The sequence below is a fragment of the Syngnathus acus genome, chromosome 21 (assembly GCF_901709675.1).
Source record: "Syngnathus acus chromosome 21, fSynAcu1.2, whole genome shotgun sequence".
Lineage (NCBI taxonomy): Eukaryota > Metazoa > Chordata > Actinopteri > Syngnathiformes > Syngnathidae > Syngnathus > Syngnathus acus.
In genome coordinates this window covers 5,305,024-5,321,361 of record NC_051105.1, presented here as the reverse complement: position 1 = coordinate 5,321,361, position 16,338 = coordinate 5,305,024, and the positions used below count along the sequence as shown (strand labels likewise).

General features: G+C 39.8%; 1 protein-coding gene across 1 annotated transcript in view; it reads left to right on the top strand.

Annotated features, from left to right (window-relative positions):
* The window catches only part of plcl1 (phospholipase C like 1), a 35,142-nt gene that overhangs the window by 9,503 nt on the left and 9,301 nt on the right, over window positions 1-16,338 (top strand). Inside the window, exon 2 of the mRNA XM_037239529.1 lies at window positions 15,958-16,032. Coding sequence (XP_037095424.1) covers window positions 15,958-16,032 — 75 coding nt within the window. The remainder of the gene's footprint in view (window positions 1-15,957; window positions 16,033-16,338) is intronic.

Sequence of the window (16,338 nt, the reverse complement as noted above, 5' to 3'; positions counted from 1 at the left end):
GCAAGTGGAAACAAAAGTTAAATTCCGTGAAGCATGAAAACATGTCTCCCCTTTGTCTGATAAGCAAGGTGGCGAAGCAGTTTATCACAAAATCTTTCAGTGGTGTACTAAAATCAGATTACCAAGGACAGGACCTCTTAAATTGAATAAAGAGACACGAATAATAGAGATAAAAATTTGGAATTTTTGGATTAATAGATGTTAGTCTGCTGTTCCTGCAGAATCTTTTGTGTGCATTTTGGGCTTCACTTTTATGGTGTGTTTGTCTGTGACCTGGAATTGTGGCAAATGAATTTATCTGGCTGCAGGTTATTGTGTTCCTACAAAAAGTGTGATTTCAATTTTGTGTTCGTAACATACAGTAACAAATTGTGTGATATTCCAATGCAGTATATTGACCAGAGATTGCCACTACCGTAATTTTCGGACTATAAGTCGCACCGGAGTATAAGTCGCACCAGCCATAAAATGCCCAAAAAAGTGAAAAACCCCATATATATGTATATAAATCGCTCCTGAGTATAAGTCGCCCCCCCACCCAAACTATGAAAAAAAAACGCGACTTATAGTCCGAAAATTACGGTACTTATTATAACAACACATTATGTAACCGCCAGGTGTGTGTTAATATTCAAGAAATATGATTTAATAATAAGAATAATGAAGTTATAATGAGTGAATATTAGATGCACGATGTGGTTTGCTTTGTTCACCAGATGTCTTTCCGCTCTGTCCCCCTCTGTCTCCATTATTCCAACCCACCGTAAACATGTCACTCACACTTCTTTGCAGCCTCGCTCGATTTATTTAGCGCCGCTCTCTATCTCTGCCTCGGCCTGTCTTAAAAAGCTTACGTTTCCCATCCATCTTTGTTTGTTATCACGGCACTGCTACTCTGGCTAAAGTGTTTTTTCTTAGGGGTGGGTAACTTTTTTTCCCCTCTTGAAAGTCTTTCGAGGGCCATTCAACTAAAATCATGGGAAAAAAAATTGATCCAATCATTGCTTCTGATGTTTTATGAGATTTTTTGCTTCTAATGTTGTTGGATTTGTACAACACTCCCACTGAGATTTTATATTGAAAGGAACTTTTATGCCTTGTGTATTGAATAAAAAAAAACTGGGCATTTCAATAGAATCTTTGTGATTTGTCCCGAACGAGAAAAAAATTAAATGGTACTTTGAAACAAAGCAGAACCTTTTGGCCACAATTTCAAAAGGTATGCTTGGTAAAAACGCAATAAAGCATGGTGTTGGCAGCATGCATCATTTTTTTTTAGCTGCTTTTCTTCAGCTGGAAAAGCCTCACATACCAGTCAGTATTAGCGCAAAGTCTTCTACTTGAGAAAAAAAGAGTCAGGAAAAGCCTACTGAAACATCAGAACTTCATTTGGGGTTAATCAGAGGACCTACCAGATGTGTGCTGGCTCTCATTTTACACAAATGTGGATGCGATTTGATTTATTCCGACCATAGCCACATTCCAGTTATAAGAGGGTGTGCACACTTGTGCAATCGCATTATTTCAATTACTTTTCAATAACTTGCCATTTTGAAAAGATGAATTCAATTGAGGTATAGATTACATTAATGATGGAAAACATTTTGAAATGATCAATCTTGGTCTATTTTTTGTTGTTGCATTTTTTTGTTTTCATTATCTTTTAAAGGCATCACTTCATTGCTTTGTCATTTTTGTTCTGTTTTATAGTATTGTATTATATTGTTTTACATAAATTGCTAGTATTGTCAGTTTTTTGTCCGTTGATTGATTAATGTTTTCTCTCCTATCTCATCCATTCTCCCCATGTTTCTAGCTCTAGGACGTCTTTGTCTAGACATCCTATTAAAATAAATAACATGGGGAGTTTGTGCAACCAGAGATGGACGGCCCAAGGTGACATATCCCTGAACTCGTTAGCATGCTGTGTCTCCCTGGTGGACGTGTTAATATTCGTTTTGAGCCAATACGTTAATAGGTTATTAATCTTCAGCTGATGAGCGAGGTGTCCGGTCATATCTGAAAACCTGATTTAGGAATACCCCCCCAACACACACATCTATTATGATAAATTGGTGTTTTTTCATGCGAGTCATTTAGAAGTGTCAATTATTTTGAAGGAAAAAAGAAAAACATCTCACTGCATAGTATTTCATAAAAATCCAACGCAAAAGGCAGATTGAACACCAAAAAATGAAGAATGTTGCACCGTTAAATTAAATAATTAAGTGGACTTAACTATAAATCAGTACAGTAAAATTTCTCCCCATTTAAGGAGTTGCGACCTGTATCTAAGACCTGTATCAATTTTCTTTTTATGAATGACTCAGTTCCAGTTTTTCTCAAATCCTTTCGTACGAGCTGCTCGATCGAGTATGTATCTGACATTTTGCAATGCAATCTCAGTCGGCCAGGTCGCGCTCGGCCCCCAAGGGTGTAAGCCCAGCCACCAAGCGCTCGCCAACGAGCTCCGCCCCCAGGACTGGCTCCAGAGGGGGGGCAGGGTGACCCACGTTTGGGCAAGGGAAAATGTGCTGTGATATTATAACTCACCAGAAAGGGGATGTTAGCCGTACTTTGTCTAATCCCTAATATACGACCTGTTTGCCATGGGTGACCCTGCCAGGAATGTTGTGGAAGGTTTTCAGCCTTTTAGCCATGACATTCATTAAAGGAAAATATCAGTGACTGATGGCTGCATCATTTTGGCAAATGTCGGCGCTATTTGACTGTTGCCGCTTGATGGCTGCTTGTTTTTTTGCACCTTAAAGGGCAGCATTTTGACAGCCCCTTTTTTTTTCAATCGAGATGTCGGTGCTGTTGATAAGTCGAAGGCAAGAGCAGCATCATGTTATTCGCCAAGTTGCTTGTTTACTGTCAAACTTAACCTGGAGCGAACATGCGTACTGAGATCGTGACATCACTCATCCCAATGGTGAATAGACATTTCAAACCTTTCCGCTTTCTTCTATAATTGCTTCAACCAACAATGAGGATATACTAGGTTCTCTGCTGAAAGCGTCACCTACAAGTTTCTCAAGGCCACAGCTTCAATGCGCAGTTTTCAGTTCATTTTGCACCACTATAGAAAATTCAGAGAACACAAACAACCCCAAAATAGTCTTACATAATAGAGCGAGAGCAGAATGTATTGAACTAAATTAATCAACAAAAGTCAAAAAAAATTAATGTAAATAAACAACAAGTAGAATACAAAAACAAACTCAAAGAGGTAGGGAAAGAAATATAAAAATGGAAGCTTTCCTACACAAATGAGAGAGAGAATGGAAGGGACAAAACCTAGTGGCTCAATATTGGTCCATATATAAGGCGCACCTGATTATAAGGCGCACTGTCGGCTTTTGAGAAAATTGGAGGTTTTTAGGTGCGCCTTATAGTGCGGAAAATACGGTACTTTCGTCAAAAAGGGCGAACAAACAATGAGTACAACCACCCAAATATAAGCAAAACATTATGTATAAAAAAAACATTAACCTGCCAAATGGTTGATGGATTAACAAAGGTTCCTTCAATGTGTTCATGCAAGTAACAATTAGCCAATGTTTGACATTTGCATGCAATAATGAATGAAAAACCATTAGCAGTAACAACTTCACTGCTCTACTTTCACATTTTTGCTTCATGTAACATTTAGCCTAGACCAGTAAATCGTATTTTATGTATTACAAACAGTGATTATGACATGTTTGGACAAAGCAAGCGGACAGCAGAATTGTTGGTTGGCATCATTTGATAACAAATACAGCACATGTCCTCTAATTGAAATTTCTACATGGCTTATAACATAATCGAAACCTTTTATGTGTATAATTCAAACAAATATGTTTTTTGAGTTTTTTCATATAACAAATGGACATTCACACTTCTCAATCCTCTGTTTTTTTGTGCATTAATTGATATGACTATTTTCAACAAGTCTGTTTGTGTGGTGCCCAATTAGGGAGTGCTCCAAATCCCAACGTAGTGTCTGTTTACAATTTTATCGTCATCTCTTGGGGGCCTCACCAACCAGCGACAGCTAGGAAAGGGCCCAACAACAACACGTAGCTGGGGAAAATTTGATGTCTACTATCATCATGGAAAGTTATCACTTTTGACTTGTCCCATCAGTGGTCATAAGTCCCACTGTAATTGCAATTTCAATAATGTGAAATGTTATTTATAAGAATGATTATCTGTGAGCTGGATATATACAGTGGCAATGCATCTTTCAGGTTACCGCTCTGGGTTAGTGTGCCGGTGATGGCGTCAAAAAATGGAATCGTGAGACATGGAGAGTGCCACATCTGTGCACGGTGATGCTGTTGTGTCACTTATTTCCATGGTTACAGAGATTCATGGTGGCTAGTGAATGTGTGCCTCCTGCAGACAATGCTGTGCACTCTCATTACTGCCCGCCATGCGTCCTACATCCAGCTGGGAATGGCACGCAGCAGGAGGTGGAGGAGGAGAGGCAAGTCTACAATGTGAATAATGGAAGGAGGCATGGAATGAAAAGAGAGCTTTAAAAGTGAAGTGTGGCGTGAAGCGTAGATGATCGTGGATTGATGCCGGGACTGGGCGGAATCAAATAAAACCACCAGAGGAGGATCAGTTAGGACCGTAATAGACACTGTGTATTCAAACTCAGTTTATTACTTTATACAATGGCATCTCTGAAGTCGCAGCACAATTTGGAGTTTTCAAAATATGGCTCTATACTTGGATATCTTGGAACATATTGCGGTTTCAAGAGACTGGCCAGAAAAATATGGCTAAGGTAATTAAAAAAAGTGTAGGCTAGTGGTTAGGATGCCTCAGGACAAGCGCAATATAAACTGGATGGATGATAAAAAAATAAAATAACAAAATAAAAAAAACTGAATTACACCACACTGTATCAAAAGTGAAGACAATTTGCAATTCTAGTAATGACACGAATTTGATGCACAATTTGTCTTCGCGGGCCACATAAAATGATATCTGGCCCCCGGGCCTTGAGTTTGACACCTGTGCTGTAAAGTGATCCGTGTTTAGTTTATGTGAAAAGACTCAACTCTCAAGATCCTGTACCTTGTCGTCCAAGTTAATGATTCATTCTTTTTAAGCATATTCACGGTTTGGCATTCACACATTTACATCTGCTGTACATCATTTATTGGGAGGAAGCTGTTCTTATCTGGAAAAAAAAAAGATTATTTACTGCTTACTTGCAATACATGCATAGTATTTACTTTGACCCCATTTCGTGCCATGTCTATGTGAAGCGAGTTGAGGAGTTTTTTGCTGTCGGCGTCATTTACTTTCAGATTTTTGATATTCATGGAAGTGCTCTTTGCCTATAGTGGTTAACTACAAATATCATGCATCTTCAAAAAGTCATTTTATTTACTTTATTTTGATTTTCATTCCGTGTATTTATAAAGTATTTGACTTGCTGTGACATGACACATTTCATCAATGATGCAGCAAAGTGCATATTAAGGAGGACCTTATTGCAGTACAAGTGGATGTGTGTGTGTCACATTCTCGTACACGGCACGTACGGGACTTCCTGTGGGACAGGATTGTCTATATATAGTGCCATGTGTGTTTGTGTGTTTAATGGTGCGTGTGAGAGATAGCAGATGTCATGTGTGCATTGAAGAGATAGAAGACGTGGACAAAAAAAAGCGCAAATGAGTTTGCCGCTGATAAGGAGGTCGTAGCGATGACAAATAATGGCGCTTATGTAGGACAAGGTCTTAGTTAATCGTCCTTACCTTATGGGCCCATTTTGCTGTGAATCAAATAAGGCACTATAAGCATCCTCAGATGGAGTTACAAAACAGACAGCATGCCCGATAAAGGAACAGAGGTGAGTGCAATGGTGTCAAACAAAGTGAACGCATGTGGTTGGATGATTTATATATATTTTTTGTGAGTAAATAGTAATCGTTATCGCAAATTATCAAAGGTTTTTTCATACCCTTACCTGGGCTTGACTGTTCATCTGCATTACGTGACCTTGTTTCCTGCATTTGTCTCCCGTGCATGTGCATATGTATGTATTTTTGTTACATAAGCGGATTATTATGTAATATTTAGTTGTATTTTTGTCAAGGAGGTCATCATTTGCTTACATGGTGTGTGTGTGTTACCCTAGCCTAGTGTATCACCCACACCAGCCATCAACTGGGTGCCACCTGAGGATGTTTTGGCCCCTGTGCGCACACGCTTGCACTGGCTGGGAGCTTATTTTTTTTCTTTTCTTTTCTCTCTCTCTCTCTCTCGCTCTCGCTCTCGCTCTCGCTCTCGCTCTCGCTCTCGCTCTCTCTCCCTCTCACACTGGCATGTGACACACACACACACAGTGCCACCGCATGGTTCTATTCATGTGTCAATCAGTATTTAATCTCCTGAGATTTCGGCTCAGACCGCAAGGAGAGGGCCCATTTCCACCTGTGTCATTTGCTTTTTTTTTGGCTTTATTTTGACCCAACCTGAGCTGGATACAACCAATCAACCAACTCATCTCCGTTTGGAGAGCTTTTTTTTTTTCCCCTACTTGAAAACAACAACACGGGACACTGAAAAAGACTCAGAATTGAACACATCAGTCAAACCGAGACACTGACAAACAGCGCCAAATGAAGAAAACAACAGTTTTTATCCAATAGTAGATTGTGGGCAGAAGACAACAGAGGGTTGTTGCAAAACTATCGAATTTAATGAATAATATTGCAGTAAGTCAGCTAGAATGTGAATCATCACACTGCCAAGGACATGTTCTCGCCGAGCTAACCTCTTCTTCAATCAAACAGACTTTGACATTGACATTTTCTATTTTTTAATTTTTTTAATTTTAATTATTTAATTATTTATTTTTCTAATTTATCTTTTTTCTATTTATATGCAGTGAACTAAATAAAAGGTAGCACAGTCCTGTATATGCCACGTAGCTTCTTCTCAAAGTCTTGTTTGTAATAGCCCGTGGAAAATGGCAAATAAGTCACAACGTTCTTTAGTATGTAGTCATTTTCCCTCGATCTAAATTTATTCAGGTAGTAACAGAACAGCATTTATCATCATTTATTTCACGGCTGCTGTACTTCCATGTCTCCCTTTGGCCATCAAGTGTATGCCCCGCCTTCTTTTCTCATCATTTTCTCACGCCGATCCCTTCTACATCCATCATGCCATATGTGCAGCCCGCTCGGAGGTGCGCTTATTAACAGAGAAGACGATTAACTCAAATCTGCTTGATTAGCTTTGCCTCTCCTTGATGAAATCTCGGCGCAAATAATGCACTTGTTCACATCCACCAAGGAAAGACTCACGTAACAAAAAGTCAATTAAAACCTCCATTCATCCATTTTCTTTATCCTGGAATGTATCCGAGCTGATTTAATGCGAATGCCTGCAGACTACACGCCACTCTGGATGGACTGGTTGCCAATCATCATCAGAGCACCGGCTGAATTGAGCTGCAATTGATCTTATGTAAATTCAGACATGATCGATAATTCTTCCCCTGCTGACTGCTTACCAGTCAATGGCAGTGTGTGAATGGGGATTAGAGTGAGGAATTAACACCATGCCAGTCCCAGTGAACTTCCAATGGCATTTTCTATCCAAGCTGACTCAGAGCAGCTTCCAGTAAATCACAGGACAGTTTTGAACGCGGCAGTGAGGTTTGAAGACAGAGAATCGAATACATCCAATGAATCTGTCCATTCACACATCAATTCATCTGCGTCAATGCATCTGCACATCCTGTCACCTGGCTTTCAATGTCCTGTCATGTGTGTATCATGTTTTTTTTTCCGATGAGTGTTTGTCATGTTAATATGCTTCAGTACTTTACGTCAGTCGTTTGATTATATTGATAGAAGTTTTCTCACATACGTTTCCAACCACTTGTGTCGTTTGCTTCAATACTTCAACACATCATTTGTCCATCTGTCTCACTTTGTTTTTATTTTGCCCAAACATTTTAACGCCAGAGGCCTCAGCTTCAGTTTTTTTTTTTTGCATTGTGTAAAGAACACAACAGCAGCAAGTATTGTTTTTCTTCCTTTTCAGGGGAAATGAGAGTGCAGTGCCTTGCCTGATGGTTATTGCGCAGATTACTAAGTAGGGAACATGAATGTCATAATTACATCGAGACGTTTGCCTCACAGTTTGCATAATAGCAGCTTCGGCTTTCGTTTTTACCCGTGTGTTTCTTTTGCGCTCATTTAGCCCAACACTTACATATCTTTTCAGCATTGCCATGAGTGCCTTTTGGAGGGCTTGGCTTTGAAAGAAAAAAAGACTGCAAAGCATTTGCCTTATGCAAGCCCTTAATTATTTTCATGCTCGACTGACATCAGTCTTCTAGTGCCAGCAGTGAGAAACAAACATTCGCTACCTCCAGAGTATTTAAAAATAACAGTTAATTGAGATATAGATTAAGAATTTTGTGGATTGTGTGGAAGTGATTGTTGATTAATTGTGTCTTGAAGCAATTGAGTCAAAATAGAGTGCAGTACTTGGTTGCAGCCAGCAGAGGCAACATTGCTTCTGCCTCCACGCTAGAAAGACAGCTTGACATCAGCTAGGTCGGAGATGTAGAGCGACGTCTACCCAACGCATAAATTAATGAGAGTCCTTTGTTTGCTATGTAGCAGTTGCGATTTGTCATTTGTGGAATGCATGTTTTTTTTGGGAGATGATTGCAATCATTGCATTATTGCTATCTAGACCAGTAATAAGCCAATCAAGACCTGCTTGCTTTAAAACTATTTATTTGTTATTCCCAGTTAAAGTTTAGTGTAAAACTGATAACATTTTACATGGGGCAGATATGTTACAGTAATTATAAATCTCACCTCAAAATTGCCGATATCGCGTGCTCACAAACGGTAAACCTCGATGTATCTTTGGTTATGATTGACGTTCTTACCACGTTGCTAAGGGAAATGGCCTCGGCCTAAAAACTTATAGCTCAGAGGAAACCAAAGCAATTTCAAGAGGGCTCAAGGATTGCAAGGAAATAGAATGGCTAATGATGAACATTTGCTTTTTTTGGAGTAAGGTAACACAAGAAGAAATTTTGGTGATTTTTATCAAAATGAATATTTAACTTTTATCTGGTTCCAAGTCTTCGCTCTAAAAAAAACACTTGTGTAATGTCATCATCACAGTGCATGTGCTCAGTTTCAACACCTGCCATTTAATCACCTTATAGTCAATTATTTATCTTCCTCAGCCTGCTTTTCATTCTTAGTCTTCTATCTTCATCTGTGCCTCGTCTTGTGTGAAAGATTCATCAAGGCATTTAGCAAACATCTCCTTTTCTGAAGCACACATGGCACTCATCCAGCTCATCTTGGTGCACTCTCCTTCCCACACACCCACACACAAACACGCAGTGCTCTGATAGCAGTCTGGACTGTTGTTTTATTTTAGTTTGCAAACTTATTAACTGTCCCTCATTTGACTCAATTGATGAAGCGATTGCCCTTACAAGGCCTTAAGGCTCGGAAAGCTCTGTAAGGGCTTCTGGTCTCTGTAATGCTGAGGAAAGTTTAGTTGAGAATGCCAGGAAATCTGCATTGTTAGCTGGAAAATACACACTTACATTGTCTTATCTTCACCGGATTGTGAAATGCTGTATCTCCTTTTGGATCTAAAACAAAAGCAAAAGGCACGTTGTTTAAAAATAACAGAGATTCGTAGGTTTCGCTAAACCGTGACGTTACGCAAGTAGGTACAGTAGCTGTGATACATGAAGGAAAACATTACTTTTACTGAGGTCATAGGTTTGTAAAATGTTTAATAACTTATTTAGTTCAAACTGAGCATCACAATACCTTCATAAATTGTGTATGCGAGGTTTTAAATTACTGGTATTGCTACTTTCGGCTTGCTGTGCCAAGAAAAGAGCATAGATAGCGTAATATAATGTAATGTAAAGTAGTTTATTATAAACCTTCAAACGATTGCTAACTGCACATGGAGCAGCAACACATACCAAAAAGCATACAACAATTCAGTTCAATTTAATTTCCAGTCTAAAAGTGTGCTCATCATTTCTCCTTTTCTTCTGTTGCTTTTCCCTTTCAACCATGCCCTGCTTCCTTTTTCCTTTTCATCACCATTCCAACTTTGATCTTCTTCCTCCATGCACCTCTTAAATTGCTCTGCTCATTCTCAGTAAACTTCAGTTTTCTACGGAACTCTGAGAAGATTAACCTCAAAACGCATACCATTGCTGCCAAGACTGGACATGTGTAACTGCACCTTTATCGGGATCGGCACCAAAACTGGCTACTTCCTTATCCACCTTTAATCTGACCTGCACAAAAGCATTGGGGTTAGCAGTGTATTTGTTAGATTTTTTTTTAGAGTTAAAAACAATTTTTGTTCTAATGAATTTTATTTATTGGTGAATTTTTGCTGTTCGCGGGTTGGTGACTTGATCTCAATCAGTTTGGTTTCTGGTATTTCAAAAATGTTGACACAAATATTTGTCCTGTGCCTCCACATCATGGTTGCGTACAGCGATACTGCCTGCATTTCAGACGCAATGTTGAGATTATGTAAAATCAGCTACCACTATTTATCTCATAGCCTGACACAAATGATCGGGGTGGAAGGCATTCTCCAAGTGCCCGCTTCATAGCAATAAACTTTGACTCCTGCACTGAATTTTAAGGGAATGTGAGGACTCTCTTCCATTGGCTGAGAAGCAAGTCGGCTGTGTTCACGCCCATAACGGCGCAAACGCCCGTTACTAACTGCGCTTGGCTGTGAAAAATACCCCCAAAAAGAAAACTGCCCATGCGTACAGTTGGACCAAATTTTGAGCGAGACTTCCATTGGGCACAGCCCATTGTCTCGTTCCAGCCGCATATCCAGATGACTTTGAACTTTGAATTTTTATATTCCCTTGAGGCGAGCTTTAATTCAAACTCAGCTCTATGAATTCATTGTGCGAACGCACTTGTAATTGCACCTTATTCTGCAACTGCACCAAATTGTGGCACTCGTGTACTTTGGAACAGATAGTTTATCATCTTCTGCCTTTCTGTCATTTCCTCCCTCGCTTTCATCACCATTCATTCCAGTTTCAATCTTCTCCCTCCTAAACTCCCCTCTGTCCCGCCACTCATGTGTACACTTAGTGGATATCACTGGAGTCAGACGAGCTTGACGCTGTTATGTAACAAACGTCCTCTTGACTTGGAAGTGTGTCATCTCATGGGATAAAGCCCCCCCCCACCCACCCACAATAAAAAGACCCTCTGCTAAACCCCCCTTTAGGGGCTCCCTGGCGAATGTTAATGCTTGAATAGTGTAATGGAGGAAGGAAAGGGCAAGGGAGGGGAAAGGATGAGACAATAACAGAGAGCTGATCTACAAGGACAGAGTGGAGGGGGGGAGGCGGTTGTCGGGGGCGACCACCGTTCTTGAGCAGTAACAAGAAGAGAGGGAAGTAGATGAAGATAAATATTGTAGACATGAAGGAGAGCTGATGTCTCGTCCTTTGTGTGCCTTTACAAAGATAATAATGCTCAGTTTTATTAAAACTGACAGAAATATATTCATGTAAACAATCTTTTACTATCGTGGTTTATTGTGTTCCATACAGGGAACTGTTCCTAATATTTTGATCCGGAAATGTCATACAAATTATCAGATGTCAATCAAAACAAAACGTCATTGTCACACGGCTCACTATGCTGCGCTGGTGGCGTACACGGTAGCACCGGATTAGCAGCCGCCTCGAGCGGTAATCTATTGAGTTAATCTGCCGCCAGTGTGACTGCGGATCAGTAGCTGGATTTATGGCATCAGATCATGAGATCCGATTGGGAGCAGAATCACGCAACGGCCAGGTGTTTACGAGGGGCGTGTCAGTCGTGTGATTTATGCACAAGGTTAACTAGTTACTAGGTCAATGAATGGAAATTAAAGTGTGGGTGTTTGTGTGTTGAATGTTCCATGGGCTCCCCCAGTTCATTTAAGTTGAAGGTTATTGTGACTTAACACAATTTGCTTATTTTGTCTTTTTTTTTTCATTACTGTTGCCAAGCTTTCAGTTGTGTAGCAAACAGTCCAATTCAAATGATTTTCCCCACCGGTAAAGTAATTTTGTAAAATAACAAGGCATGTCTGAGTGGCTGTATGTCATGTGACCGTGAAGAGCCAGCTGCTGTCCAGACCTGCTCCATGAACACTACAATGACCCATTGTCCTTTTCTCTATTTATTTTGACAGCAATTCTTGCTTGCCTTCTGCTGCTTTTTATCTACCAAGACGATGGCGGTGCAATTGTTCATCCTTCATCAGAACAATTAGCTACGCCGTTTAATTAGGTCCAATTCATTTTCTTTCTGGGCAGCACGGCAAGATAGTGGTTAGCACGTCTACTTTTTGAGGTTTCACGATTTTAGTTTCTGCTCATGCCCAGAAAACAACAATTCAAAGCAATCATGCTTTGTGACTTTTTTTGTCACTGTTTGAGCGAGAGAGTAAGAACACAGAAGAAACACTTAATAAGTTTAAATGTATTTAAAGAAGTTAGCAACATGTCAATTCTTAGTAGTCATGATACTGACCCAAAAGGATTCCTGTTATTGATCAGCAGCTTTGCAACAAGTAGCAACAACAGAAACAAAACTCGAACAATTATCAAGCCGCAAAGTTTCTGCGAGACCTTCAAGCTGACATGGTTGATCACGACTTGGCATGCAAGGTAAACATCAGCATCAACTTCGATTCTGGCTACGCAAACGTATGGATTTCCAATCCCGCCTCATTAATGAGCGCTGTTTGCTTTTGTTCACGTAAACATTCCGGAAAACGTCTTTTCATTAAGTTGACCAGACGGGGCTGGACAGACGCGCTTAGCGAAAGCAGGTCAGCGAGTATTTAGGTGGACCGAGCATGTGTGGCCTGGTTGCTCTGATGATGCTGAGGCCCTCGGATGTTTGAGAGGGTTTGTAGGCTGATAATCCAGAGTGTGCCTTCTGTATTTGTATATGTGTGTGTGTCTCGCATATTTTTACATTGACATTGACGTGCCCGACACACAACGCCATCCAGGAAACTGTGAGCACGGGCTGGCAAAATCTCTAATACACCGCTCGGCTTTTGTCCCAAGAGGCCATCTATGTGTTCTAATCCACTCTTACACTCCCCTCCTCCTCCTCCTCTCTTCCCCCCCCTTTACCCTCTGATGACACTCTGTTTGGATTGTTCATCTGCTATTCGATCGTTGGCTTCACGGCTTAGTCGCTGCCCGGAGGAAAAAGTCAGAGAGCAGATGGGAAGTGGAGCAAAAACTGAGGGTGGGGGACTGAATCAGGAAAAGTAAGAATAAGAGGATGAAAAAAAAAAATCTTGCGTTGGAACTTTACCGTAAGTACATCTGCAAAGTGTAATGCAAATTTTAGTCCCATCTCTGCTGGTGTCGAGCAAGCTTCATTGCATAATGATAAAAAATAAAATAAAATGACTGTTGCCATTGTCTACATCACAGGTGTCAAACTCAAGGCCCGGGGGCCAGCTATGGCCCACCACATCATTTTATTTCATTACCAGAATTGCAAATTGTCTTCACTTTTAATCATATTTGTTTTTTTTAATATTTGACCAGTTTTACTTGTCTGATTTGAAAACGAGTTATTCGTCAGTTTGTTTTGTAGCTTTTACTGTATATAATATGAGGTGCTCATACATTTATTTGGGTTGACAGTCATAATGGCCCTCCGAAAGAAGCTATGACTACAATGCGGTCCGCCAAAAAAAGGAGTTTGACTCTACATCATCCATTAAAGAGGAGAAACTATTTACGTTTTCTTAAAAAAAGTTTTTCATGTAAATATTTTTAAATCGGTTCCTGTCCCCATCAGAGATAAGCAGGATTTTTTTTTTTTTGCTGTGAACTGTGATTCTAACTACCATGTGGACTGCGCTGAAAACAAGCTTGACACCCCTGAATTTGAACAGCTATGTATTCAAGAGTGAGCCGAATACAATTCCAATTTCTAGCACAGATGCACCGAAGCAGATTTTTCAGCTCTCAGGTTGCCCTCATTGGCTTCCCTTGCATTCCCTTACATTACATTATTGATGGTGATGATAATGTCAGGTTACCTTGGTATGTAGGTCTGTTTGTGGCACACCTCTTCACACACACTCCAATCTAATTTACATACAAATGCAGGATTTATTCAGTTTCGCGTCGGGCCTGTACACTCGCTTACGTTGTGAAAAAAGCAAAACGAATTCGGTTCTGTTGTGCATCGGACCAAACAACCGTAATAAAGTATCATGTTCAAATGACGCTTCTTTGACAGCGACATGAGTTTGATTACAATACAAGAACGTCCTTACGCAAGGGAAGCCGTTGCGCCTTATATTATACGAACAGTTATTAGCAGGTCCCTCGGCTGACACCTTCTCACCGCATCGCTGATGAAGCTTGTCAAACCACTGACGTTTGCTCGCCATGCTGCGATGGAGCTGTCAATCAATGTCTTGGTGGAGGGTGATTGTAAGTGCACTGAGCTGACATGTGAGCGGGGTGTGTTTATCAACCTATTTTTAAATTCATGACCCAGTGTGATGGTCTTTTCTGACATTTCACACACACACACGCACGCACACACACACACACTTTTGTATACATACATACAGTACATACATGTGTACATGTGTTGCCAGTTTTTCCGATTGGAAATGTAATGTGCTCATGCTAATGCAACAAAAGTTTTTTTTACCGTACTGCGGTATCAAATATAATATCAAATATAATAATCATATATTGATTAATCCTCTGTATCTGATCTGTGTGTTTATGCTGCACTGGTGGGGCTAATTTCTAATTCTATCTGAAGGTATTGTTTTATTGCATTTTTCCTTTTGTTTACGTTGCTATAGCATGTGACTTGTATCCGAATCGGAGCAAAAAAATGTAAAGGTTGTTACTTGAACCATATCGTGTCAATCAGTGAGTCCCGACCTTTACTGAGCCAAGGCAAAAATTTTAAATTCGAAAAATCTCACAGCATGCCGCCAAACTAAAATGTCACAAAAAGTGGACTTGTGTGTCTGTTATGTATTTTCTGACATCTAATCATTTTTGTATTTGTTCTATCTATAAGTTGCTGGTATAGATAAGCGGGTTGGGTATCTCTGTTGTAAATCCATCTTAAAAGGAACAAACTCACATTGATTTTATTAGTAAGTGAATTTATGATGCTTGCCAAACTGACCTCTTGTCTTGAGGTCAGCAACTAAAAAATAATTGTCTTAAACTGTGAGTTATAAATTTTATCCCACTCAGTGCTTTCACGTGCCTCTTTTGGAATTCAAATAAAATGACATGCACAGTGAGTGCTGTGTACGCATTCTTGCTTCCAAAAGGAGGAAAGTAGAGATTCCTGCGTCAAATCTGTCATCTTACTTGGGAAAAGCATCCGGTCAGGGACTAAATAAGGATGTGTATGTGAAAAGAAGATGAAAGGAAAACAAAAGACTACATTTAGAAAACGTGATTACCAAGTGAAAGCCAACACTAACACGCACTTTATCAATTGCCATCACCCGGCACATGTCTGCTGTATTAATAGATGAAAAGTAAATTGTACTTCCTGCCTGGTCAAAACAAAGCTCCGCCCCTTCTTCCTGCATGTTGTCTGTCTGTTATTAATGTGTGGTGTATACTGAGTGGGACGTTTACTGTGAAACGTAAAAAAAATACATTTACCGTATTTTTACAATATGTTATATTATATTATATTATGTTATGTTATATATTATTTTATATTACAATATTACATTAGTTATTTTCTCCCAATACCCCATGTGTAAACAAAAATAACATGTCAAACCAAACTGAAACTGCCTGATGTAAAATGTATTTTTGTCCTCATTACATACACACACACGCATTTTGACCATAAAGGTTTTTTGCTTTCCCAGGATCCTTCGGTACAGAAGGTGGGTGGAGGCAGAAAGAAGACTGTGTCATTCAGCAGCATGCCCTCAGAGAAGAAGGTATAGCACCTCTCATAACAAGCAAAAATACCAATACAACTTTAATCATGAAACCCTTGACGTTGAACAGGAATGTGGAATTTTACATTGAATTGACATTTTCACTTGACCTCTTTGGGAGTAACAGCCAACACTGAAAGTATTTATTTACCCCACAGGAATGCAAAAGCTTTTATTTGACATATACATCATAACATGAGAAAATTCATGGATGAGTGTTTCTCAGAAAACATGGTCCAGGAGTGGGAAATGTGAGTCCAAAACTGAACTTATGCAAAGCCAGCTTAAAACAAACTTTGCTTTAAA